Raw genomic sequence first — 20103 nt, forward strand, 5'->3', positions numbered from 1 at the left:
CGGTTTATGTCTGAATTCCCAATCCTGATTGGTGCTTTAGGATAGAGCTGTTTTGATGGCGAGCGCTGGGTTTGGACAAAAAGGACCTCAGTTTTGTCAGCATTCAGTTTCAACCAGTTATCATTCATCCATGCCTGTAGCTCAGCTAAGCAAGGGTTTATTTTTGGAGTAGGGTCTGTTCCACCAGGTTTGAAGGACAGGTATAGCTGTGTGTCATCGGCGTAGCAGTGGTACGTCAGGCCATTTCGTTGGAAAAGTGTACCGAGTGGCAACATGTAGATTGCAAACAGCAGAGGGGATAGGATTGATCCTTGTGGCACTCCGAATTTTAGAGGTGCAGGTTTGGACATTATGGGCCCTAGGGATACTCTCTGTGTTCTGTCAGTCAGGAATGATCTGAACCACTGGAGGACTGGTCCACCGATGCCAAAGTACTCCTGCAGTCTGTTAAGCAGGATTTCATGGTCAACTGTATCAAAAGCCGCTGAGAGATCCAACAGGATTAGGATGGAGCATTCCCCTCTGTCCCTTGCCATGAGCAGATCGTTGCAGACTTGGATGAGGGCTGTTTCACAGCTGTGGTGTTTCTTAAAGCCAGATTGTAGAGGGTCCAGGATGTTGTTTACTGACAGCCTGGTTTCAAGTTGCAGATAGACAGCCTTTTCAATAACTTTACCTAGGAAGGGGAGGTTGGAGACAGGTCTGTAGCTGCTCATTGCATCTGGATCCATGGAAAGTTTTTTTAAGAAGGGGCTTGATGATTCCTTCTTTTAGAGAGGTAGGAAACCTCCCTGCTTGCAGAGAGCAATTTACTATTTTGTGAGCTAAACAGTTTGTGAACGGTCATATAGTTTTTAATAATTTACCAAACTATTTCCGCATGTGTGTAAACTATGCTATGTACTTAATAAAAATACTTTTTAATGCATGAAAAAAATTACCGTACCTCACATGAAGTTTTTACAGGTCCACATGAATTCAAGACCTACATGAACTGAAGACAATGCGCGTTTGAACACGTGCGTTACCTCACAGTAGCTATTGATTTTCAATGGGGAAATGCAATATTATGTTCCATAAGGTTCTTTTTTTTTACTATGCATGCATTTTTTGGGAAGCGCATTGCTGACTCATTCACTGTAATTAATGGGATCCGCGGCACAGATGGCGTGCAATCGTACATGTTGCATTCCGATCACAAAGCCATCTGCGCAAAACGATGTGAACAAGGCCCAATACGATTTTACATGCAGGAAAAAAAACTTGAGCTTTTGGCAAGTGTGGTCCCAGCCTATAAGCAAAGCTGTAGCGAAACCTAAAGCCGCATCTACACGCGTAGATGCGGCCGCGATGTTCCTTATCAATCGAGCCGCTGATGCGGCTCGATTGATAAGATCCGACAGGACGAATCTCCCCACCGCCGATTCCCTGCTCGCTCCCCGCGAGGGGACAATGGCAGGGAATCGAGCGGAAGATAAGCGGCGCCGGCGGGGAATCGAATGCGGCGCACGCGCGGCGGGGATGCGGAAGAGGCGATCTGGCGGCTAATCGAGCCGCCGGATCGCAGCCTCATCTATAGATGAGGCTTAATGTCTAGTACACACTATACAATTTTCTGTTATCTACACGATACGATTCTTTATACGATTCAATTATGATTCTATTTACGATCCGATTAAATCCAACATGTCCGATCAGGATTCGATTTGATTCAATTCGATTTGCCATTGCAAAACAATGGCAAATCGAAATGAATCTTGATCGGACATGTTGGATTTAATCGGACCGTAAATAGAATCGTAATTGAATCGTACAAAGAATCGTATCGTGTAGATTGGGCTTTAGATTTTCTGTAATTAGATTATTTTCTGTAAAGTAGTGGTAGAGACTGGTCATTATCTCTGGTGCATTGTCTTCTGTTTATCTCCTGCTGAGTAGAACAATGCCTAATTGCTCGGCAGATACAGTAGATGGTTAGATAGATAATTTCCAACATGTTGGAAATTATTTATCTGGCTGGTAAAGCTAACAGAAAATTGTATGGTGTGTACTAGGCATTTAAGCCCCATCTACACGATACAATTCTATTTACGATTCAATTAAGATTCTATTTACGATCCGATTAAACCCGACATGCCCGATAGGGATTCGATTCAGTTTGCCATTGTTTTACAATGGCGAATCGAATTTAATCAAATCTCGATCGGACATGTCAGATTCAATCAGATCGTACAAAGAATCGTAATCGAATCGTAAATAGAATCATATCGTGTAGATTGGGATTTATATGCCACTGTTGAGGGAAGCCTATTGAGTACATTTGAATTTGGCGCTGGTAGACTGGGCACAGGATACAGCGGTATATGGCTGATCCTGCTTCTGCACAAGTCCGGCCCGTTTTAATTACTATTCCCCCTCCAGGCCGCCATGGATAGTGGGGGAATGAAATAATTCGGCTTCCAGCGATTGCTGGAGGCCGAATTATTATGATTTTTAAGCAACCTCGGCTCCGTCTTCTGACGGCGCCGACATTACTCACTGAGCGCCGCTATAGACTGAATCCCTTTATAGTCTATGGCGGTGCTGGCTGTGCCCAAATCTAGCAGCGTGAAAAGCACTGCTCCGAGCCTATTCACCCCTTTGCTGCATTGCTACCATGCACAGACACATAGGGCCTGATTCACAAAGCGGTGCAAACACTTTGCACGCCTGTGAAAAGCCCTTTATCACGCCTAAACTTAGTTTAGGCGTGATCTGAAGGAATTTGCGCGAACTCCCGCGCGCAAAGGTTTGCTTCGTGCGAAGTGCCCATTAAGCCCTATGGGACTTTGCGCGTACGGCGCAAAACTTTGCGCGCGGGAGCTTCGCGCGAGTTAGAGCACAAAGCGGTGATAACTTTGCTAGTGCAAAGGTTATCACGCCTAAAGTCTTTTAGACGTGATAACTGAGTTATCACCGCTTTGTGAATCAAGCCCATAGTGTTGCAAGGTATCAGGAATTATTATAGTGGGCGGGGCGCAGCCACATAGTGCTGTACAAGGTAGGGAAGTATCATGCAGATAAATAATACCAGGGGAAGGTAACACAGATCTCCATAGAGTTGGAGAAAAGTTTGGGGTACACCTGTCACGGCTCTCTAGCGCCCCCTAATGTCCCCCTCCCCTCTGTGCCTGTATCCCCCCCCCCATTATCACACCCTTACACTCTGCCCTCACCCACCTGCTGCTCCTCTTACCGTCCGCGCCGCTCCCGGAACCGAAACTCACCTCACAGCGCGCTCCCGCCACCACAACACACCTGAGCTCTGCGCGTCCCCGACGCCTGGCATGCAGACTATGCGCGTTCTCGCCGCCCCTGTGGAGGACGGCCGCGCGCAGGGAGAGAGCCGCCCATTGGTTGGGAGGAGACAGCGCAGCTTCAGGACACGATTGGCGGGGAAGTGTCTGCGGCTCGCTGATTGGTCGGATGTGGGAAGTGTGTCTGGACTTGTGCGCTGTGCAGAGATGGTGGATCTGATGGGCAGTGAGGAAGGTGAGGGGTGGCGGGAAACCTGGGGGGTGACATGTCCTGTGAGAAAGTACAACTCCCAGCATGCTCCGTGCAGCCTGGGACCCAACAGCTGTGGTGGTACTGCAACTCCCAGCATGCTCCGTGCAGCCTGGGACCCTACAGCTGTGGTGGTACTGCAACTCCCAGCATGCTCTGTGCAGCCTGGGAGCCTCCAGCTGTAGTGTCACTACAACTCCCAGCATGCTGTGTGCAGCCTGGGAGCCTCCAGCTGTAGTGGCACTACAACTCCCAGCATGCACCGTGCAGCCTGGGAGCCTCCAGCTGTAGTGGCACTACAACTCCCAGCATGCACCGTGCAGCCTGGGACCCTCCAGCTGTAGTGGCACTACAACTCCCAGCATGCACCGTGCAGCCTGGGACCCTCCAGCTGTAGTGGTACTACAACTCCCAGCATGCACCCCGCAGCCTGGGACCCTGCAGCTCGGGTGGTACGGCAACTCCCAGCATGCTCTGTACAGCCTGGGACCCTTCAGCTGTAATGGCACTACAACTCCCAGCATGCTCTGTGCAGTCCGGGACCCTCCAGCTTTAGTGGTAGTGCAACTCCCAGCATGCTCTGTACAGCCTGGGACCCTTCAGCTGTAGTGGCACTACAACTCCCAGCATGCAGTGTGCAGCCTGGGACCCTCCAGCTGTAGTGGTACTTCAAATCCCTGCATGCAGTGTGGGACCCTCCAGCTGTAGTGGTACTTCAACTCCAAGCATGCACCGTGCAGCCTGGGACCCTCCAGCTGTAGTGGCACTACAACTCCCAGCATGCTGTGTGCGGCCTGGGACCCTGCAGCTGTAGTGGTACTGAAACTCCCAGCATGCTCTGCAGCCTGGGACCCTGCAGCTGTGGTGGTACTGCAACTCCCAGCATGCTCTGTGCAGTCTAGGACTCTCTAGCTGTAGTGGCACTACAACTCCCAGCATGCTCTGTGCAGCCTGGGACCCTCCAGCTCTAGTGGCACTACAACTCCTAGTGTGCTCCGTGCAACCTGGGACCCTCCAGCTTTAGTGGTACTATAACTCCCACTCCAACTCCTTAGTTTATGAAACCTCTGCAAATCCCAGCATGCTCTGTGCAGCCTGGAACTGTGGTGGTACTGCAACTCCGAGCATGCTGTGTGCAGCCTGGGACCCTCCAGCTGTAGTGGCACTACAACTCCCAGCATGCTCGGTGCAGCCTGGGACCCTCCAGCTGTAGTGGTACTGCAACTCCCAGCATGCTCTGTGCAGCCTGAGACCCTCCAGCTGTAGTGGTACTGCAACTCCCAGGATGCTCTGTGCAGCCTGGGACCTTCCAGCTATTGTGGTACTGCAACTCCCAGGATGCTCTGTGCAGCCTGGGACCCTCCAGCTATTGTGGTACAGCAACTCCCAGCATGCTCTGTGCAGTCTGGGACCCTCCAGCTTTAGTGGTACTGCAAATCCCAGCATGCTCTGTGCAGTCTGGGACCCTCCAGCTTTAGTGGCACTACAACTCCCAGCATGCTCTGTGCAGTCCGGGACCCTCCAGCTTTAGTGGTAGTGCAACTCCCAGCATGCTCTGTGCAGCCTGGGACCCTCCAGCTGTAGTGGCACTGCAACTCCCAGCAAGCTCCGTGCAGTCCGGGACCCTCCAGCTGTAGTGGCACTGCAACTCCCAGCATGCTCCGTGCAGCCTGGGACTCTCCAGCTGTAGTGGCACTACAACTCCCAGCATGCTCTGTGCAGACTGGGACCCTCCAGCTGTTGTGGCACTACAACTCCCAGCATGCTCTGTGCAGACTGGGACCCTCCAGCTGTAGTGGTACTACAACTCTCAGCATGCTTTGTACAGCCTGGGACCTTCCAGCTATAGTGGTACTACAACTCCAAGCATGCTCTGTCCAGCCTGGGACCCTCCAGCTGTAGTGGTACTACAACTCCTAGCGTGCTCTGTGCAATCTGGGACCCTCCAGCTGTAGTGGTACTACAACTCCAAGCATGCTCCGTACAGCCTGGGACCCTACAGCTGTAGTGGTACTACAACTCCCAGCATGCTCCGTGCAACCTGGGACCCTCCAACTTTTGTGGTACTATAACTCCCACTCCGACTCCTCAGTTTATGAAACCTCTAACTCCAGGTATCCAAAATCGCTCCGACTCCTTAGGGCTCGTTCCCACTATCGCGAATCTGCATGCGTCCAACGCATGCAGATCCGCACATGTGATGCAAGTGGATGGGCCTGTTTCCACTGTAGCGTTGTTGAGGTGCGTTTTTTTCAGCGTGAAAAAAACGCACAAAAGAGCCAACGATTTTGCCTGCGTCGGAAACCGTGCGAATCGCCGCTAATGTATTTAATAGTAAAAACGCATGCGTTTGTTACATGCGTTTTTACCCGCGATTTCGCGTGCGATTTCGCACCTTTTTCAATTTTATTTAGCCCTGGCAGTGTCATGGTTAATTTCGCATGGCACCCTGCCATGCGAAATCGCATGCGAAATCGCGGGTAAAAACGCATGTGGAAACGCATCCGCATGCGTTTTTACAAGCGTCGGAATGCGGCCGAAATCGCGTCGCAACAGTGGAAACAAGCCCTGAGTCTAATTTCTGCAAAGGCTATGGATTTGGTTAAAAAATATCATCCGACTCCTCAGTTTATTGAAACCACCGACTCCAGGTACCCCAGATTACTCCGATACGTTTAACCTCCTGAGAGGTCTGCCCAACGCTGTGTTGGGTGTGCCGCTCAAGAGGTTTTGCTAGTCTGAGTCCCCCAGTATAAATCTATTAGGTGTAGTATCTTCACTACATATTAGCTAGCACTAGGCTAGCTAGTATTGTTGTCCACAACCCCCCGATCCAGCCGCTATATACATACCAAGCCTCTATCCAGCAATCGCCGCAGCCTCCCTGTACAGTGGACCGGAGCTGTGCGGGGAGGCTGCGGCGATCGCTGGATAGACCTCTTGAGCTGCATACCCAACACAGTGTCGGGCATACCTCTCAGGAGGTTAATGCCAGCAAAACGTCTGTGTGAACCAGCCCTAATGCTGGGAATACACGTCTCGATTTTGAGACATTAAGATGGCTTGATAGATAATTTAACCACTTCAGCCCTCGTTTTCACTTTATGCATCCGATCAATGTTCACCTCCCATTCATTAACCTATAACTTTATAACTACTTATCACAATGAACTGATCTATATCTTGTTTTTCCGCCACCAATTAGGCTTTTTTTGGGTGGTACATTTTGCTAAGAGCCACTTTACTGTAAATGCATTTTAACAGTAAGAATAAGAAATAAACAGAAAAAAAATCATTATTTCTCAGTTTTCGGCCATTATAGCTTTAAAATAATACATGCCTCCATAATTAAAACCCATGTATTGTATTTACCCATTTGTCCAAGTCATTACACTGTTTAAATTATGTTCCTATCACAATATATGGCGTCAATATTTTATTTGGAAATAAAAGTGCATTTTTTCCGTTTTGCATCCATCACTATTTACAAGCTTATAAAAAAAAAAAATAGAAATATTTCATCTTTACATAGATATTTAACCACTTCAGGATTCTGCGTACGCATAAGTACGCCCCTGAATCGGTTTCCATGGAAGCCGTTCCATGTCAGTTCACGGAGGGTGTCTCCGTGAACACCCTGCGAGCCTCCGATCGCGGCTCGCAGGGTAAATGTAAACACTCGGGGAAGATCTTCCCCGCTGTTTACATACATACAGCGCTGCTGCTTGGCCGGGGATCGCCGGCATCTGATAGGCTGAAGCCTATCTGAGGCGGCGCAGGACGAATTTCCGTCCTGGGCAGCCCATAATGAAGAGGGGAGGGAGGGAAGGAGGCAGAGGGAGGAATAGCGCTGCGGAGGGGGGCTTTGAGGAGCCCCCCCCCCCCCCGCTAGGCACAGCAGCGCGGCGGTGATCAGATCCCCCAGCAGGACATCCACCTAGTGGGGAAAAAAGGGGGGAAGTCTGATCGCCCTGCCTGCTATCTGATCTGTGCTGCGGGCTGAAGAGCCCCCGCAGCACAGATCATCCAGACCACCCGAAACCCGGAAGTGGTTAAAATGTTTAGACGCTTAGGTAAATAATTTTTATTTTTTTTTACTGTAATGTGTTTTTTTTCTTTTTTTTTTTTTAATTATTATTTAACATTTTATTTGGGTATTTTTGGGAGGATGGGATGTAAATAGTAATTTTTCTCTAACCGTCATCCGGGACAACAGGAGATCCGGTCCCTCCTCCGGATCTGGGAAACGATCAATCAAGAAGCATTAAAAGCCCCCGCCCACCCTCATTCCTCAGTTCATCTGTGTTTCCCTCCAGGAAACACCTTCAAGAAGCAGCTCCCGTTTATTATTTTTATTACCTTACCGGAGGGTGAGGTGGTTTTCCGAGGGACAGGCCTGGTCGATTTTCCGGAGGGGATTCCTGTGGGGCCTGTCTTTCTTTTGGGAGAAATGCGCTTTGGTGGAGGTGAACAGCGCTTTTTCCCCCTCCTGCCTTTTAGACGCCGGCTCACGGCTATAGCTCTAGCGTCTATCACCGCCGCAGTAGTTCCGGGTTTCTGACGTCAGCCGCAGGAGGAGGGACGGGCGCACTGACGTCATCCGTGGCGCGGCGGAAAGGGGAGGATAAAGCGGAGGACCAGGAAGGAGGAAGTGAGTCCTGGCGTCCTCCGCACACACACACAGACCGGCATGGAAGGCCAAGCAGCGGCAAAGCCTTCTGGACAGACCCAGACCCAAGCGGCAGCTTCCGGTGGGGTGAGTCCTCCGTTCTGGAGGTGGTTTGTCTTCATTTTTCGGTCTGAGTAAGTGCTCTTACAATTGCCTTTTATATATTTTATTATAGGCAAAAGCTGAGCCCAAAACTTCTGCTACAGCCCCAGAGAGGAAATATAAGAGATGTGGTTTTTGTAGCATTAAGATTCCATTGGAAGCTCCTAAAAATGCCTGTCAGGCTTGTATAGATACATTAGTGGCTTCAGAAACTTCTAATATTTTGAAAGGGGTTATGGAATCTGTAAATGTTAGAATGCAGGAAACATTGGATAAGTTTAAAGAATCTTTTGTTCCTCCTACCCCTGAACCTTTACCTGGTTCTTCCTCGACTTTTTTCCCGGGCCCTTTTGGGGGTTCTTCTCAGCAGTCTTCCTTATCGGATATTTTAGGAGCTGAGGAGGGGGGGGAAGAAGAGGGAGAGGGGCAGTCAGAGGTGATATCCCTTGAAGAGGGGGAACACCCAGAGTCTGATTCTGAGTCTGAACATTTACTTAAAACTCCGAGATTTCTGTTTTCACCCGATGAATCTTCTGAGTTACTTAAAGCAGTTTATGCTACGGAGCAAATTAAAGAGACAGTTGCTGAATTAACTCCGCAAGATCGGGTTTATTCGGGTTTAGCTAGGCCCGCAGGGAGGGTGTTCCCTATTCACAAATCATTACAGGAAATCATTTCCTCTCAATGGGAAAACCCGGAGAAAAGATTGTTTATTCCCAAGTCTTCTAAAAGGAAATATCCTTTCTCTCAATCGGACATTGATAAGTGGATCAAATGTCCCAAATTAGATGCTGCATTGGCAAAATATTCAAAAGATTCAGATTTGTCATTTGAGGATGCAGGGACCCTAAAGGACCCAATGGATAAAAGGGTGGAGGGTCTTCTTAAAAAGGCTTGGGAGTCAGCAGCCTTCGGTTTCCTTCCTGGGATTTCAGCCACGTGTATTTCTCGTAATTTAAGAATCTGGATGGATAATTTGATTTCTCAAATTGAGAAAGGGGCCCCGCCTAAAGATTATGCGGCCTCTTTGCCGGTTGTTCTCAGGGCAGTTGCTTTTTTGGCGGACGCAATTACTGAGATGGTTCGTATCACAGCTCGCACGACGGCTCTTATTAATTCTGCTAGAAGAGCGATATGGCTGAAAACCTGGGAGGGGGACTTGACTTCCAAGAATAGACTATGTTCTATTCCCTTTGAGGGTAATCTTCTGTTTGGAGCGGAATTAGATAATGTTTTATCTCGTTCTGCAGAGAAGGGGAAACAATTCCCTAATAAAAAGAAGGTCTTTAAGGGTAAAAGACCCTTTGTAGCCAAAAAGACAGCCAGCGATTCAGGTTCAGGGCCTAATAAAAATCGGACGGTGCAGCGTAAATGGTCCTTTCCTAAGGGTAAAGGGAAAGGCACCTTTACTCTTGGAAATTCCAACCCTACTAAACAGAACAAATGACGTTCTGCCAGTGGGGGGCAGGTTAAAGTTTTTTCTGACAGAATGGGAGAGATTATCTCCCGATCCCTTTGTTTTGCAAATCATCAAGCGGGGTTACCGTCTTCAATTTTCAGTCCCCCCCCCGCCCCCCACAGAAAATTTGTGAACCAGATTCCAAGAGACCCTGGAAAGGCTCTGGGTCTAGATTCAGAAATTTCAAGTTTTTTGTTGAAGAAAGTAATAATTCAGGTTCCTCAGATAGAGGAGTTCCAGGGTTATTATTCACACGTTTTTCTAGTAAAGAAAGCAAACGGAAATTTTCGTTTCATTCTGAATCTAAAATCTCTCAATCCGTTCTTAGTGTACAAAAAGTTCAGGATGGAGAGCATTTACTCTGTGAGGGCTCTCCTCCAGGGCAACGAATTTTTTATTTCAATAGATCTTCAGGACGCATACCTGCACATACCGATTTTTTCAGGCCATCAGAAATATTTAAGGTTTGCAATCCGAGACCAATTTCGGATTCGACACTTTCAGTTTCAAGCTCTACCTTTCGGCATTGCATCAGCCCCTCGAATTTTCACCAAGGTACTTGCCGAGGTGATGAAGGAGCTAAGACTGCAGGGGATTTCAGTAGTCCCTTATTTGGACGATCTCCTGGTGTTTGCACAGACAGAAGACTTGATTCTGGCACACAGGGAAATCGTTTTATCCACTCTGACGCGTGTGGGTTGGATAATAAATTATGCCAAGTCAGCTTTGACCCCTGTTCAAAGGATTACCTTTTTAGGATACCAGATAGACTCCAAATTACAAAAGATTTTTTTGCCTCAGGAGAAAGTGCTGAAGATCCAGTCACAGGTAGAACAGATGTTGGGGCTGGAGGAGTGCTCTCTGCGTCTCATTATGAGACTTCTGGGTCTGTTCACAGCCACAATTCCGGCTGTTGTTTGGGCTCAGTTTCACGGCAGGCTGTTACAGGAGGTTTTGTTGACAAATTGGGACAAGTCCCAGGATTCTCTAGATCTGCGGATTTCCATTCCAGATCCAGTGAAGAGCAGTCTGGAATGGTGGTTACAGCAGGAAAATCTGCAAAGGGGGAGATGGTGGAGACAAAGAAATCCAATAAAGATTTTCACAGATGCGAGTTCTTGGGGCTGGGGTGCAACAGCTCTGGGACAACATGCACAAGGCTCCTGGCCTCAGGACATAAGAGTAAAATCGTCCAATTTCAGAGAACTCAGGGCGGCCTGGGAAACACTTCTAGCATTTCGAGAAATGATAGAAGGGAACCATGTGTTAATTTTTTCCGACAATATTACGACGGTGGCCTTTTTGGCAAAACAGGGAGGAACCAGGTCCAGGGACCTGATGTTTCTTTCCTCACAAATCTTCGGCTGGGTAGAACACAGGATACTATCTTTGTCTGCAGTCCATATAAAGGGTACGTTGAATCTGGAAGCAGATTTTTTGAGTCGGCAACAGATAATCCAGTCAGAATGAAGTCTCCATCAGGAGGTGTTTCATTCGATCTCGGAGTTATTCGGCACGCCAGAAATAGATCTCTTTGCGACTTCAGAGAATGCAAAGGTGGATCAATTTTTCTCCCTGCACAGGAGCCCAGGATCTCTGGGATTGGACGCATTCAGTCTCCCATGGCAATACAATCTATGTTATGCCTTCCCTCCACTAGTTCTAATACCTCAGGTTTTGGTAAAACTACAAAAAGAAAAGGTGAGATTGGTCTTAGTGGCCCCAAGATGGCCAAAAAGACCCTGGTATGCGACCCTGTTGAGGTTGTCGGAAAGAGATCCTTTTCCTCTTCCAGATCGACAGGACCTGTTGAGGCAGGGTCCTCTGTATCATCCCAAGCCCCAGTTATTCAAACTGGCAGCCTGGATCCTGAGAGGGTAATTCTGAGAAAGAAGGGTATTTCAGAGAAGGTTATTGAAATTCTCATGAAGTGTAGGAAGCCAGTAACTCAGAAGATTTATCGGAAGGTCTGGAAAGTTTTTTTATCATGGTGTACTTCTAAAGACAAGGATTGTAGTCTGACTAGTTCAGTTCTAGATTTCCTTCATGATGGGTTCGAGATGAAGCTGGCACCCAGTACCCTGAAGGTCCAATGCTCAGCGCTGTCTATCTTATTAGACAGGCATCTAGCTCAGGAGGAGTTAGTAAAAAAATTTTTTTAAAGCGATTCAAAGATCGACTCCGGTTAGACAAAAGATTTTTCCTCAATGGGATTTGCCCTTAGTTCTCAATCATCTCGTTAGGCCTCCTTTTGAGCCTATCGACAAAATTGACATTAAGCTCCTTTCCTTTAAATTAGCTTTTTTGATAGCTATAACATCGGCAAGGAGACTAGGGGACCTACAAGCATTGTCAATTAAAGATCCCTTTTTGGTAATATGTCCAGATTGTGTTCGGTTAAGATTAGACCCATCTTATATTCCGAAGGTTTCTTCGGAGTTTCATCGTACTCAGGAGATTGTTTTGCCCTCTTTTTGTGATAGGCCTTCCAACGACAGGGAAAGGGAGTTTCATTGTTTGGATGCAAAACGCACTCTTGTAGCATACCTGACTAGGACCAGGGAGTTCAGGAAGTCGAATAATTTATTTATACTATATACAGGTAAAAAGAAGGGGCAGCAAGCATCAAAACAAACTATAGCTAGATGGATTAGGCAGACTATAATCTTGGCCTATCAGACTAGTAACTGTTCAGTACCTACCAATGTCAAAGCCCATTCCACACGTTCCTTATCCACATCTTGGGCTGAAAGAGCAGGGGCAACTATACAGCAGATCTGTCAAGCAGCAACCTGGTCGACGACATCCACATTCATCAAACATTATAGAGTGGATGTGCTATCTCAGCAAGACCAGTCGTTTGGCAGAAAGGTGCTCCAAGCAGTTGTCCCTCCCTAGGTGAGAGTTTTTGTCTTCTAAAAAAGACTTCTTGTCTATCTCTCCTGTTGTCCCGGATGACGGTTAGAGAAATACTCCTATTAGACCTACCGGTAATGGAGTTTCTAAGCGTCTTCCGGGACAACGCCTATAACCCGGCCCTTGCTGGGTACATCTTTCTATTTTTCGCCCTATACTAGTTAGAGGAATCACTGTTGGGTGTATATATTTTTCTGCTATCTTCATTTCTGGTGGTTTCTAGTAGGTTTTACTTATGGATGCACTGAGGAATGAGGGTGGGCGGGGGCTTTTAATGCTTCTTGATTGATCGTTTCCCAGATCCGGAGGAGGGACCGGATCTCCTGTTGTCCCGGAAGACGCTTAGAAACTCCATTACCGGTAGGTCTAATAGGAGTATTTTTAATGTAATAATATGTTTATTTATTTTTAATGTAGACCTTAGGTTTGTTTACATGACGTCACTCTAAGCGTAACATGTACGCTTAAGCCTCATACACATGAGGCACAAGTGTCTGCTTGCAACTGCAGACAAGAGACAAAAAAAAAAAAGCGACAGTTCGTCGCCAGGTCTTCTGTGCGGCAGCTGTACACACGCTGCCGCACAGAAGGGACAGAGATGCGTCGGAAGCTGTCGCTGATAGTTGCGTCCCACAGCCGGAAGCTCCCTTCTGGCTGTGGGTAGCTGTTGCTAGTCCGCACATACACACGCGGTACGCATGGCGTACTAGCGACAGTTGCAGAGACAGCAGTCGCCGTGTGATTGAACTTTCCAATTCGGGGCGCGCACCTCATACACACGGGGGACCTGTTGCCGCAACATGCGCGTGCCACGTGTTTGTGGCGACAGTTGTGCCCCGTGTGTATGAGCCATTAGGGGGACGTAGGAGGCAGAAAAAGCAAGGCTTCCGAGAGAAGCTGTCGCTTTTTCTGCGGGGGAGAGGAATCAGTAATCGGGCACCATCGCCTGATTCATTGATTCCTGGGCTAACGATCCGCAGTCGGGAGTGCACATGCACGCGCGCGATCGGCCGTGGGAGCGCACATGGCCTCCTGGACGTATCTCTACGTAGAGGAGGAGAAAGTGGGTAAGACATGTCCAATCACCGTTCGATCATTTTGCCGCTCAATTTCTCATTAAAGCGAATTGAAAAAAGATAAGAAAAACAAGTGGAAGATAAGAGAATCAAGCGAGCAAAACGATCTGGAGCAGAATCGAGCGCCAGAGTCGACCCCTGTATTTTCACTCTATCAGGCATAAAAGAAGGAAAAATATGCATGCTTTTGACAACGTTTAACAGGCATCTGCCTACTGTAGCTATCCATCCTCTGTACTGTAACTTGAATGTTCTTTATTTTCTTTGTTTCTTAACTGTTTAGTGATAATATGATTTCATCCATTGTAGAGACAAATGAGGACGCTGTCAGTGTTGTGGCCGGGGCTGTCTGGCAGGTGATGAAGAACAGAGACTTCAGGAATTTTGAAAGAATTATAGAATTAATTGAGATAACAATTGAACAGGCCCCAGGACTGGTCTGCTACCGGCATTATGCCAAGCTCAACAGCGGGATCAGAGGAAAGGTAAGTGCATGCCTCTCTTGTCTGCTACAAAGTGTACTGGCAACCTAAGCCTGGCTACCTGGCACTTCACTGATCAGTGGCTAAGTCCTTCACTAAAATAACGATAATACAGTTTTACAAGCAAAAATACATTTTCTGTTACATCATCCGCTACAGGATATGGAGAGAAAGATAGAGAGCTCCTAAATAGACAGGAACCAGAAAGAGCTTTAACAGGCCCCTCCCCAAATATACCCTCAGTGCTTTACCTGTCGTCTTAGGGGAGACAGGGCTGGAAAGAGTGTCTGTTCTTTATTGTGTTTTAAAATAGGACTATAAAGAGCACTCAGGGCTTGATTCACTATGGATATCACAGCGTAACAGCGCAAGTTATCTACTGTTACGCGCACTAGTGAATCAGAGGGCCTTAATTTAGCATCCCTGCATGCTACGTGCGCTAGTGGCAGTGTAGCGTGCGCAATCAGGCTGTCAGGAGAGCGGCCACTCTGCACATGTTATGCTGCTGTATTGCAGCATAGCGAATGCTAGTAACTTAATGTCTGCTGCACTCCTCCCGCCCTAAGCCTCTTCGGGTCCAGTCACATTAAAAGATGTGATCCCCAAACTCTGGTCTAATAGGCTGTCTGCCAATCAGAGTGCAGGGATTACCCTTCTTTGGTATCTCTTTAAGATTGCTATGCTACTTATTATACCTGTGGCTGTAGAAGACCGAGGGTGCAATGCAGCTTGTGGGTGAAGGTTTAGCAGGCAGGAGCCCTGGGATTGGGGGCAGGAGCCCGTTTTTTCCACGTTCCTAACTATCACCGGTCTCTGTGGTGGAGACTAGAATAAAGTACTGTGCAGCACTTTTTGGAGTTTTTCAGTTAAAGTGACGCCGGGTCAAACTCCTGGTCTGCTGGCACAAAGATTGAATGTGGAAGACGTCCTACTGGAGAAAGTAGCGCAGCCTGGTGAGTATCCCAGCAAACAGTATATAAAGACTGTGGTAGCGAGATGTGCAGGCAGCATGGAGGTTACTGACACTAATGAAGAAACACAGGGCGTGGCTCCACCGGTCTATTCATTCTCAGCGCAGCCATATCAGTGCAGAGTAAAGCTGAAAAATGGCTCGCCCTGCTCCTGGGCAAATGGTTCTTTTCAGGCCAGAATTCACACTCCTGTGTGAGCTGCCACCTGAAAGAAGATTCTTTTGTCCAGGCAATTAGAGAAAAACATTGTTATGCCCAAAGCTGTGGAGTCGGTACAAAAATCATCCCACTCCTCAGTTTATGAAACCACCAACTCCGACTTCAGGTGCCCAAAATTACTCCAACTCCTCGACTCCGACTCCCTGGTTATCCCAGAATAGCAGCTTGTATCCAACTGGAATAGGCAAAACCTCAGGCTTTTGCTCTGTACTACAACTACACATCCAATCTGAATAGTAACGTGAATCACAATCAGCGATCAGAAAACCAATTGTGATTGCGCTTTCCATGCATCATCCGTGATACTTTCCACCAAAGAAAAAGAAATTCACAATCAAAACGATTTTTCAACTTTTTTTAACCTCCTGCCGACCGCATCACGCTGATGGGCGTGGCCGCGGCGGCAGCCCCAGGACCGCCAAACGCCGATTGGCGTAAAGTCCTGGGGCCAACTAATGCAGGAGATCGCACGCAGGGTGTGCGCGCATCTCCTGCTTGGGGGGCGGAGCTCCGCCCCGCCTTCAGTCTCCGAGCTGCTATTGCCGCTCGGGAGACTGTTAGACAGCGTGATCGCCATCTATTTACATGGTGCAGCGCTGCGATCGGCAGCAGCGCTGTACTGGGGACAGCCGTGTGACACGGCTGTCCCCCTGGGACACTGGAGAGCGATCGGCTCTCATAGGCAGAAGCCTATGACAGCCGATCGCCATAATTGGCTGGCTGTGGGGAGGGAGGGAATACATTTAAAGAAACATAGGTTTTTCATTAAAGGGGAACTGAAGAGAGAGGTATATGGAGGCTGTCATGTTTATTTCCTTTTAATCAATACCAGTTGCCTGGCAGCCCTGCTGGTCTATTTCTCTGAAGTAGTATCTGATTAAAACCAGAAACAAGCATGCAGCTAGTCTTGTCAGATCAGACTTATAAGTCTGAACCACTGAAACACCTGATGTGCTGCATGCTTGTTCAGGGGCTATGGCTAATAGTATTAGAGGCAGAGGATCAGCAGGGCTGCCAGGCAACTGGTATTTTCTAAAAGGAAATAAACATGACAGCCTCCATATACCTCTCTCTTCAGTTCCCCTTTAAAAAATGTAACAAAAATATTTGTACAAAGAAAAAAATAAACAATGTGGGGGCGATCAGACCCCACCAACAGAGAGCTCTGTTGGTGGGGAGAAAAGGGGGGGGGGAGGAATCACTTGTGTGCTGTGTTGTGCAGCCCTGCAGCAAGGCCTTAAAGCTGCAGTGGCCTTTTTTTTTTTTTACTAAAAATGGCCTGGTCACTAGGGGGGTTTAGCACTGCAGTCCTCAAGAGGTTAAGACTCAAAACAAGGCAAAAAAAAGGACTGCCTCGCAAATCTTGGCAGGGACAAAAACAAAAACCCAAAAGATTTCTGTTTAATCCCACAAAAATACAGAAGCCAATAAATCTTCTAACACCCATCAGGGTAGGGGGGCGACTAGCAAATTTTCAAGCAAAACTGTGAGGAGGTCACTACGAATGGTTTTGTTCTGGATCTTGTCCAAAACGGTTATCAATTGGAATTTGAAAGGAGGCCCCCGCAAATATTCAAAATTACAAAAAAAAAGAATTGAAATTGCCAGCATTCGAATTTTTAGTGCTGAATCTTTTTTTCAGGAAAATGTTGCGATTCAGGTTCCGGAGCAGAAATTCGTTCAGGTTTTTTTACTCTACCCTGTTCCTAGTTCCAAAACCAAATGGCAAGTTCAGGTTGATTGTACATTTTCTGGTGTTCAGGTCATTCAAGATGGAATCAGTGATTACAGCAATTCCCTTGATAGAGAAGAAAGCTTTTCTGGCCTCCATAGACCTCTCAGATGCATATTACCACATCCCAATCAGAAGTTCTCAAACATTTCTGAGAGCAGCAGTGTGGATAAGGGGTTCCCTGATTCACCTGCAGTTCAGGGCGCTCCTGTTTGGGTTGACTTTAGCACCAGGAAAATGTAATAAAGTTATTGTGGAGATGGCTGCCTTTTTCAGATTGAAATAATAATAATTTTGTTCTGTATCTGGACAATATATTGCTGATGGCAAATACCAGGGAAATGCTGCAGCAGGACATTGTGACGGTGACACAAACATTGTCAACCCTGGAAAGTGTTTCTGGGGATTCTCCTCAAACACTTTCCTTTGAGAAGGAATCACATTTTTAATTTAGTATTTATATAGCACTGACATCCACCGCAGCACTTGGACAGAACATAAATATTTTGACATTAGGTGAATTTTCCACTCCTAAAAGGAGGATTGCCAATGCTGCCCCACTATTTGCCCTCCATTGTCTCCATAGGATTTGTGCCTGGCTTATAACATGTCTTTAATTCCTACAGATGATCCTCAATATGATTGAAGAGAATCGGCCCCTGCTGGACATTCTCAGATCGTTAGACATTCACTTTCCTTCCATCTCTGCAGATGACGCTGCTGCAGTAAGTGTTGATAGATATGTTTTGTAGTCGTACATTGTCCAGCATCAGTAGTGTGACCAGGATTCACTGAATTGCTTCTGATGGATGGCTGGCTGGCTATCAGTATTGCATCAGCACTAGGCCTGCCTGACCGATGGTACTGCATCTGCCCTGGGCCCGGCTGGCCGGTGGTACTGCATCTGCCCTGGGCCCGGCTGGCCGGTGGTACTGCATCTGCCCTGGGCCCGGCTGGCCGGTGGTACTGCATCTGCCCTGGGCCCGGCTGGCCGGTGGTACTGCATCTGCCCTGGGCCCGGCTGGCCGGTGGTACTGCATCTGCCCTGAGCCCGGCTGGCCGGTGGTACTGCATCTGCCCTGGGCCCGGCTGGCCGGTGGTACTGCATCTGCCCTGGGCCCGGCTGGCCGGTGGTACTGCATCTGCCCTGGGCCCGGCTGGCCGGTGGTACTGCATCTGCCCTGGGCCCGGCTGGCCGGTGGTACTGCATCTGCCCTGGGCCCGGCTGGCCGGTGGTACTGCATCTGCCCTGGGCCCGGCTGGCCGGTGGTACTGCATCTGCCCTGGGCCCGGCTGGCCGGTGGTACTGCATCTGCCCTGAGCCCGGCTGGCCGGTGGTACTGCATCTGCCCTAGGCCCGACAGGCGGACACAGATACACAGATTACCTATAGATTTCATGCTGAAATTTGTGTGCAGTACACTGGCAGCAATAAATCCCTATCTGATCAGAAGGTGATCTATTTGATGGTCAATAGATTGTCGAATCTGCTGTTCATCTTCCAGCATATGGGCACAGGATTCACTGAATTGCTTCCGGTGGAAGGCTGGCTGGCTATCAGTATTGCATCAGCACTAGGCCTGCCTGACCGGTGGTACTGCATCTGCCCTGGGCCCGGCTGGTCGGTGGTACTGCATCTGCCCTGGGCCCGGCTGGCCGGTGGTACTGCATCTGCCCTGGGCCCGACAGGCGGACACAGATACACAGATTACCTATAGATTTCATGCTGAAATTTGTGTGCAGTACACTGGCAGCAATAAATCCCTATCTGATCAGAAGGCGATCTATTTGATGATCACTAGATCGTCGAATCTGCTGTTCATCTTCCAGCATATAGGCACATTTAAGCCTGGTACACACTTACAATTCTGATTGGCAAATCACTGAGCAATTTTACTACCTTCATGTACATAAAGCACTGTAGGAACGTGCCTACAGGCGCCTGATGGAAAGGCGTCTCACTCCCGGAGAGCCTCCTTACCTATGCAGAGCCCTGATGAGAGTGTAAATAAGAGGTTACTCACCCAGCTCTTCCATTCCACTGACATGATCTCCCTTCAGTCAGGAGCACCTCTAGCTAGCTAATACTGAGGTTCATCAAGCTACCTAATACTTGGGGGCACCACTAGCTGTTTAATACTGAGGGTACCTCTGGCTAGCTAATGCTAAGGGACACCTACCTAGGACAGCCAGCACACTTATGGTGGGGCTTCTTTGGTACATGGAGGGTGAAGTATAGGGTGCCAGGACATCTGAGCCTATAGACTCGTGAGAGCCTATAGACTCGTGAGGTAAATATGGCCCTGCTCAGGGTTTACCTACACAATCTGCTCATTGTATTCAATATCTGTTGGCCCCCCTCCTACTACATGGAAGTGTTAAAACTGTTTAGTGATTTGCCAATCATAATTGAAAAGAAAAACAGATGGGCACAGCTGCATAAAACCCCTTTATTGTGGTTGGGTAGACAGCGTGGCTACAGTGGTGGTTTCTTTTTGGCTGTGATATGGTTATGTGGACTGGAGCACACTGCAGGTAAGCCCAGGTGTGGTCAAATCCATCCCTGCTCCATTCTGGTGCCAGTGTACTGTGTTTCTATTGTTTCATAACCTAAAGTGTGTACAAGGCTTTACTCCAGAGACACCAATACAATTCATAGAACATTATCTGCCATTATTTTCAACTGTTTGCCTTTAATTTTGTGAGAAACAGAACAGAAGTGCGTTTCATGTGATGTCTTCATTATATCATACTAGCTGATGGCCCAGCGTTGCCCGGGGTATGTATATGGCTGGTGTTGGCTCCGCCCACTTTTTCTAACCCTAACGCACAATTACTCAATGACCAAGTTTGTGAGCTTTGCAGTCTTTGGCATCAATAATTTGCATTGGAATGAAACAAATCTGATTGGTTGTGGCTCCACCCCCTTTT

General features: G+C 48.0%; 2 protein-coding genes across 4 annotated transcripts in view; one reads left to right on the forward strand and one right to left on the reverse strand.

Annotated features, from left to right (window-relative positions):
- The window catches only part of MARVELD3 (MARVEL domain containing 3), a 55553-nt gene extending 52275 nt beyond the window's left edge, over window positions 1-3278 (reverse strand). Inside the window, exon 1 of the mRNA XM_068261757.1 lies at window positions 3236-3278. The gene's annotated coding sequence lies outside the window, so the exon portion shown is untranslated. The remainder of the gene's footprint in view (window positions 1-3235) is intronic.
- Window positions 3279-3475: 197 nt separating this feature from the next.
- Window positions 3476-20103, forward strand: part of TINF2 (TERF1 interacting nuclear factor 2) — a 65609-nt gene continuing 48981 nt past the window's right edge. For 2 of the 3 annotated variants that reach the window (XM_068261791.1, XM_068261792.1), the window contains exons 1-4: window positions 3510-3531; window positions 12993-13052; window positions 14078-14253; window positions 17799-17897. In XM_068261791.1, coding sequence (XP_068117892.1) covers window positions 3516-3531; window positions 12993-13052; window positions 14078-14253; window positions 17799-17897 — 351 coding nt within the window. In that variant the 5' untranslated portion in view covers window positions 3510-3515. Of the gene's footprint in view, window positions 3532-12992; window positions 13053-14077; window positions 14254-17798; window positions 17898-20103 lie in introns of all 3 variants that reach the window. The other variant, XM_068261793.1, reaches the window with a different exon arrangement.

The sequence above is a fragment of the Hyperolius riggenbachi genome, chromosome 11 (genome assembly GCF_040937935.1).
Source record: "Hyperolius riggenbachi isolate aHypRig1 chromosome 11, aHypRig1.pri, whole genome shotgun sequence".
Classification (NCBI taxonomy): Eukaryota; Metazoa; Chordata; class Amphibia; order Anura; family Hyperoliidae; genus Hyperolius; species Hyperolius riggenbachi.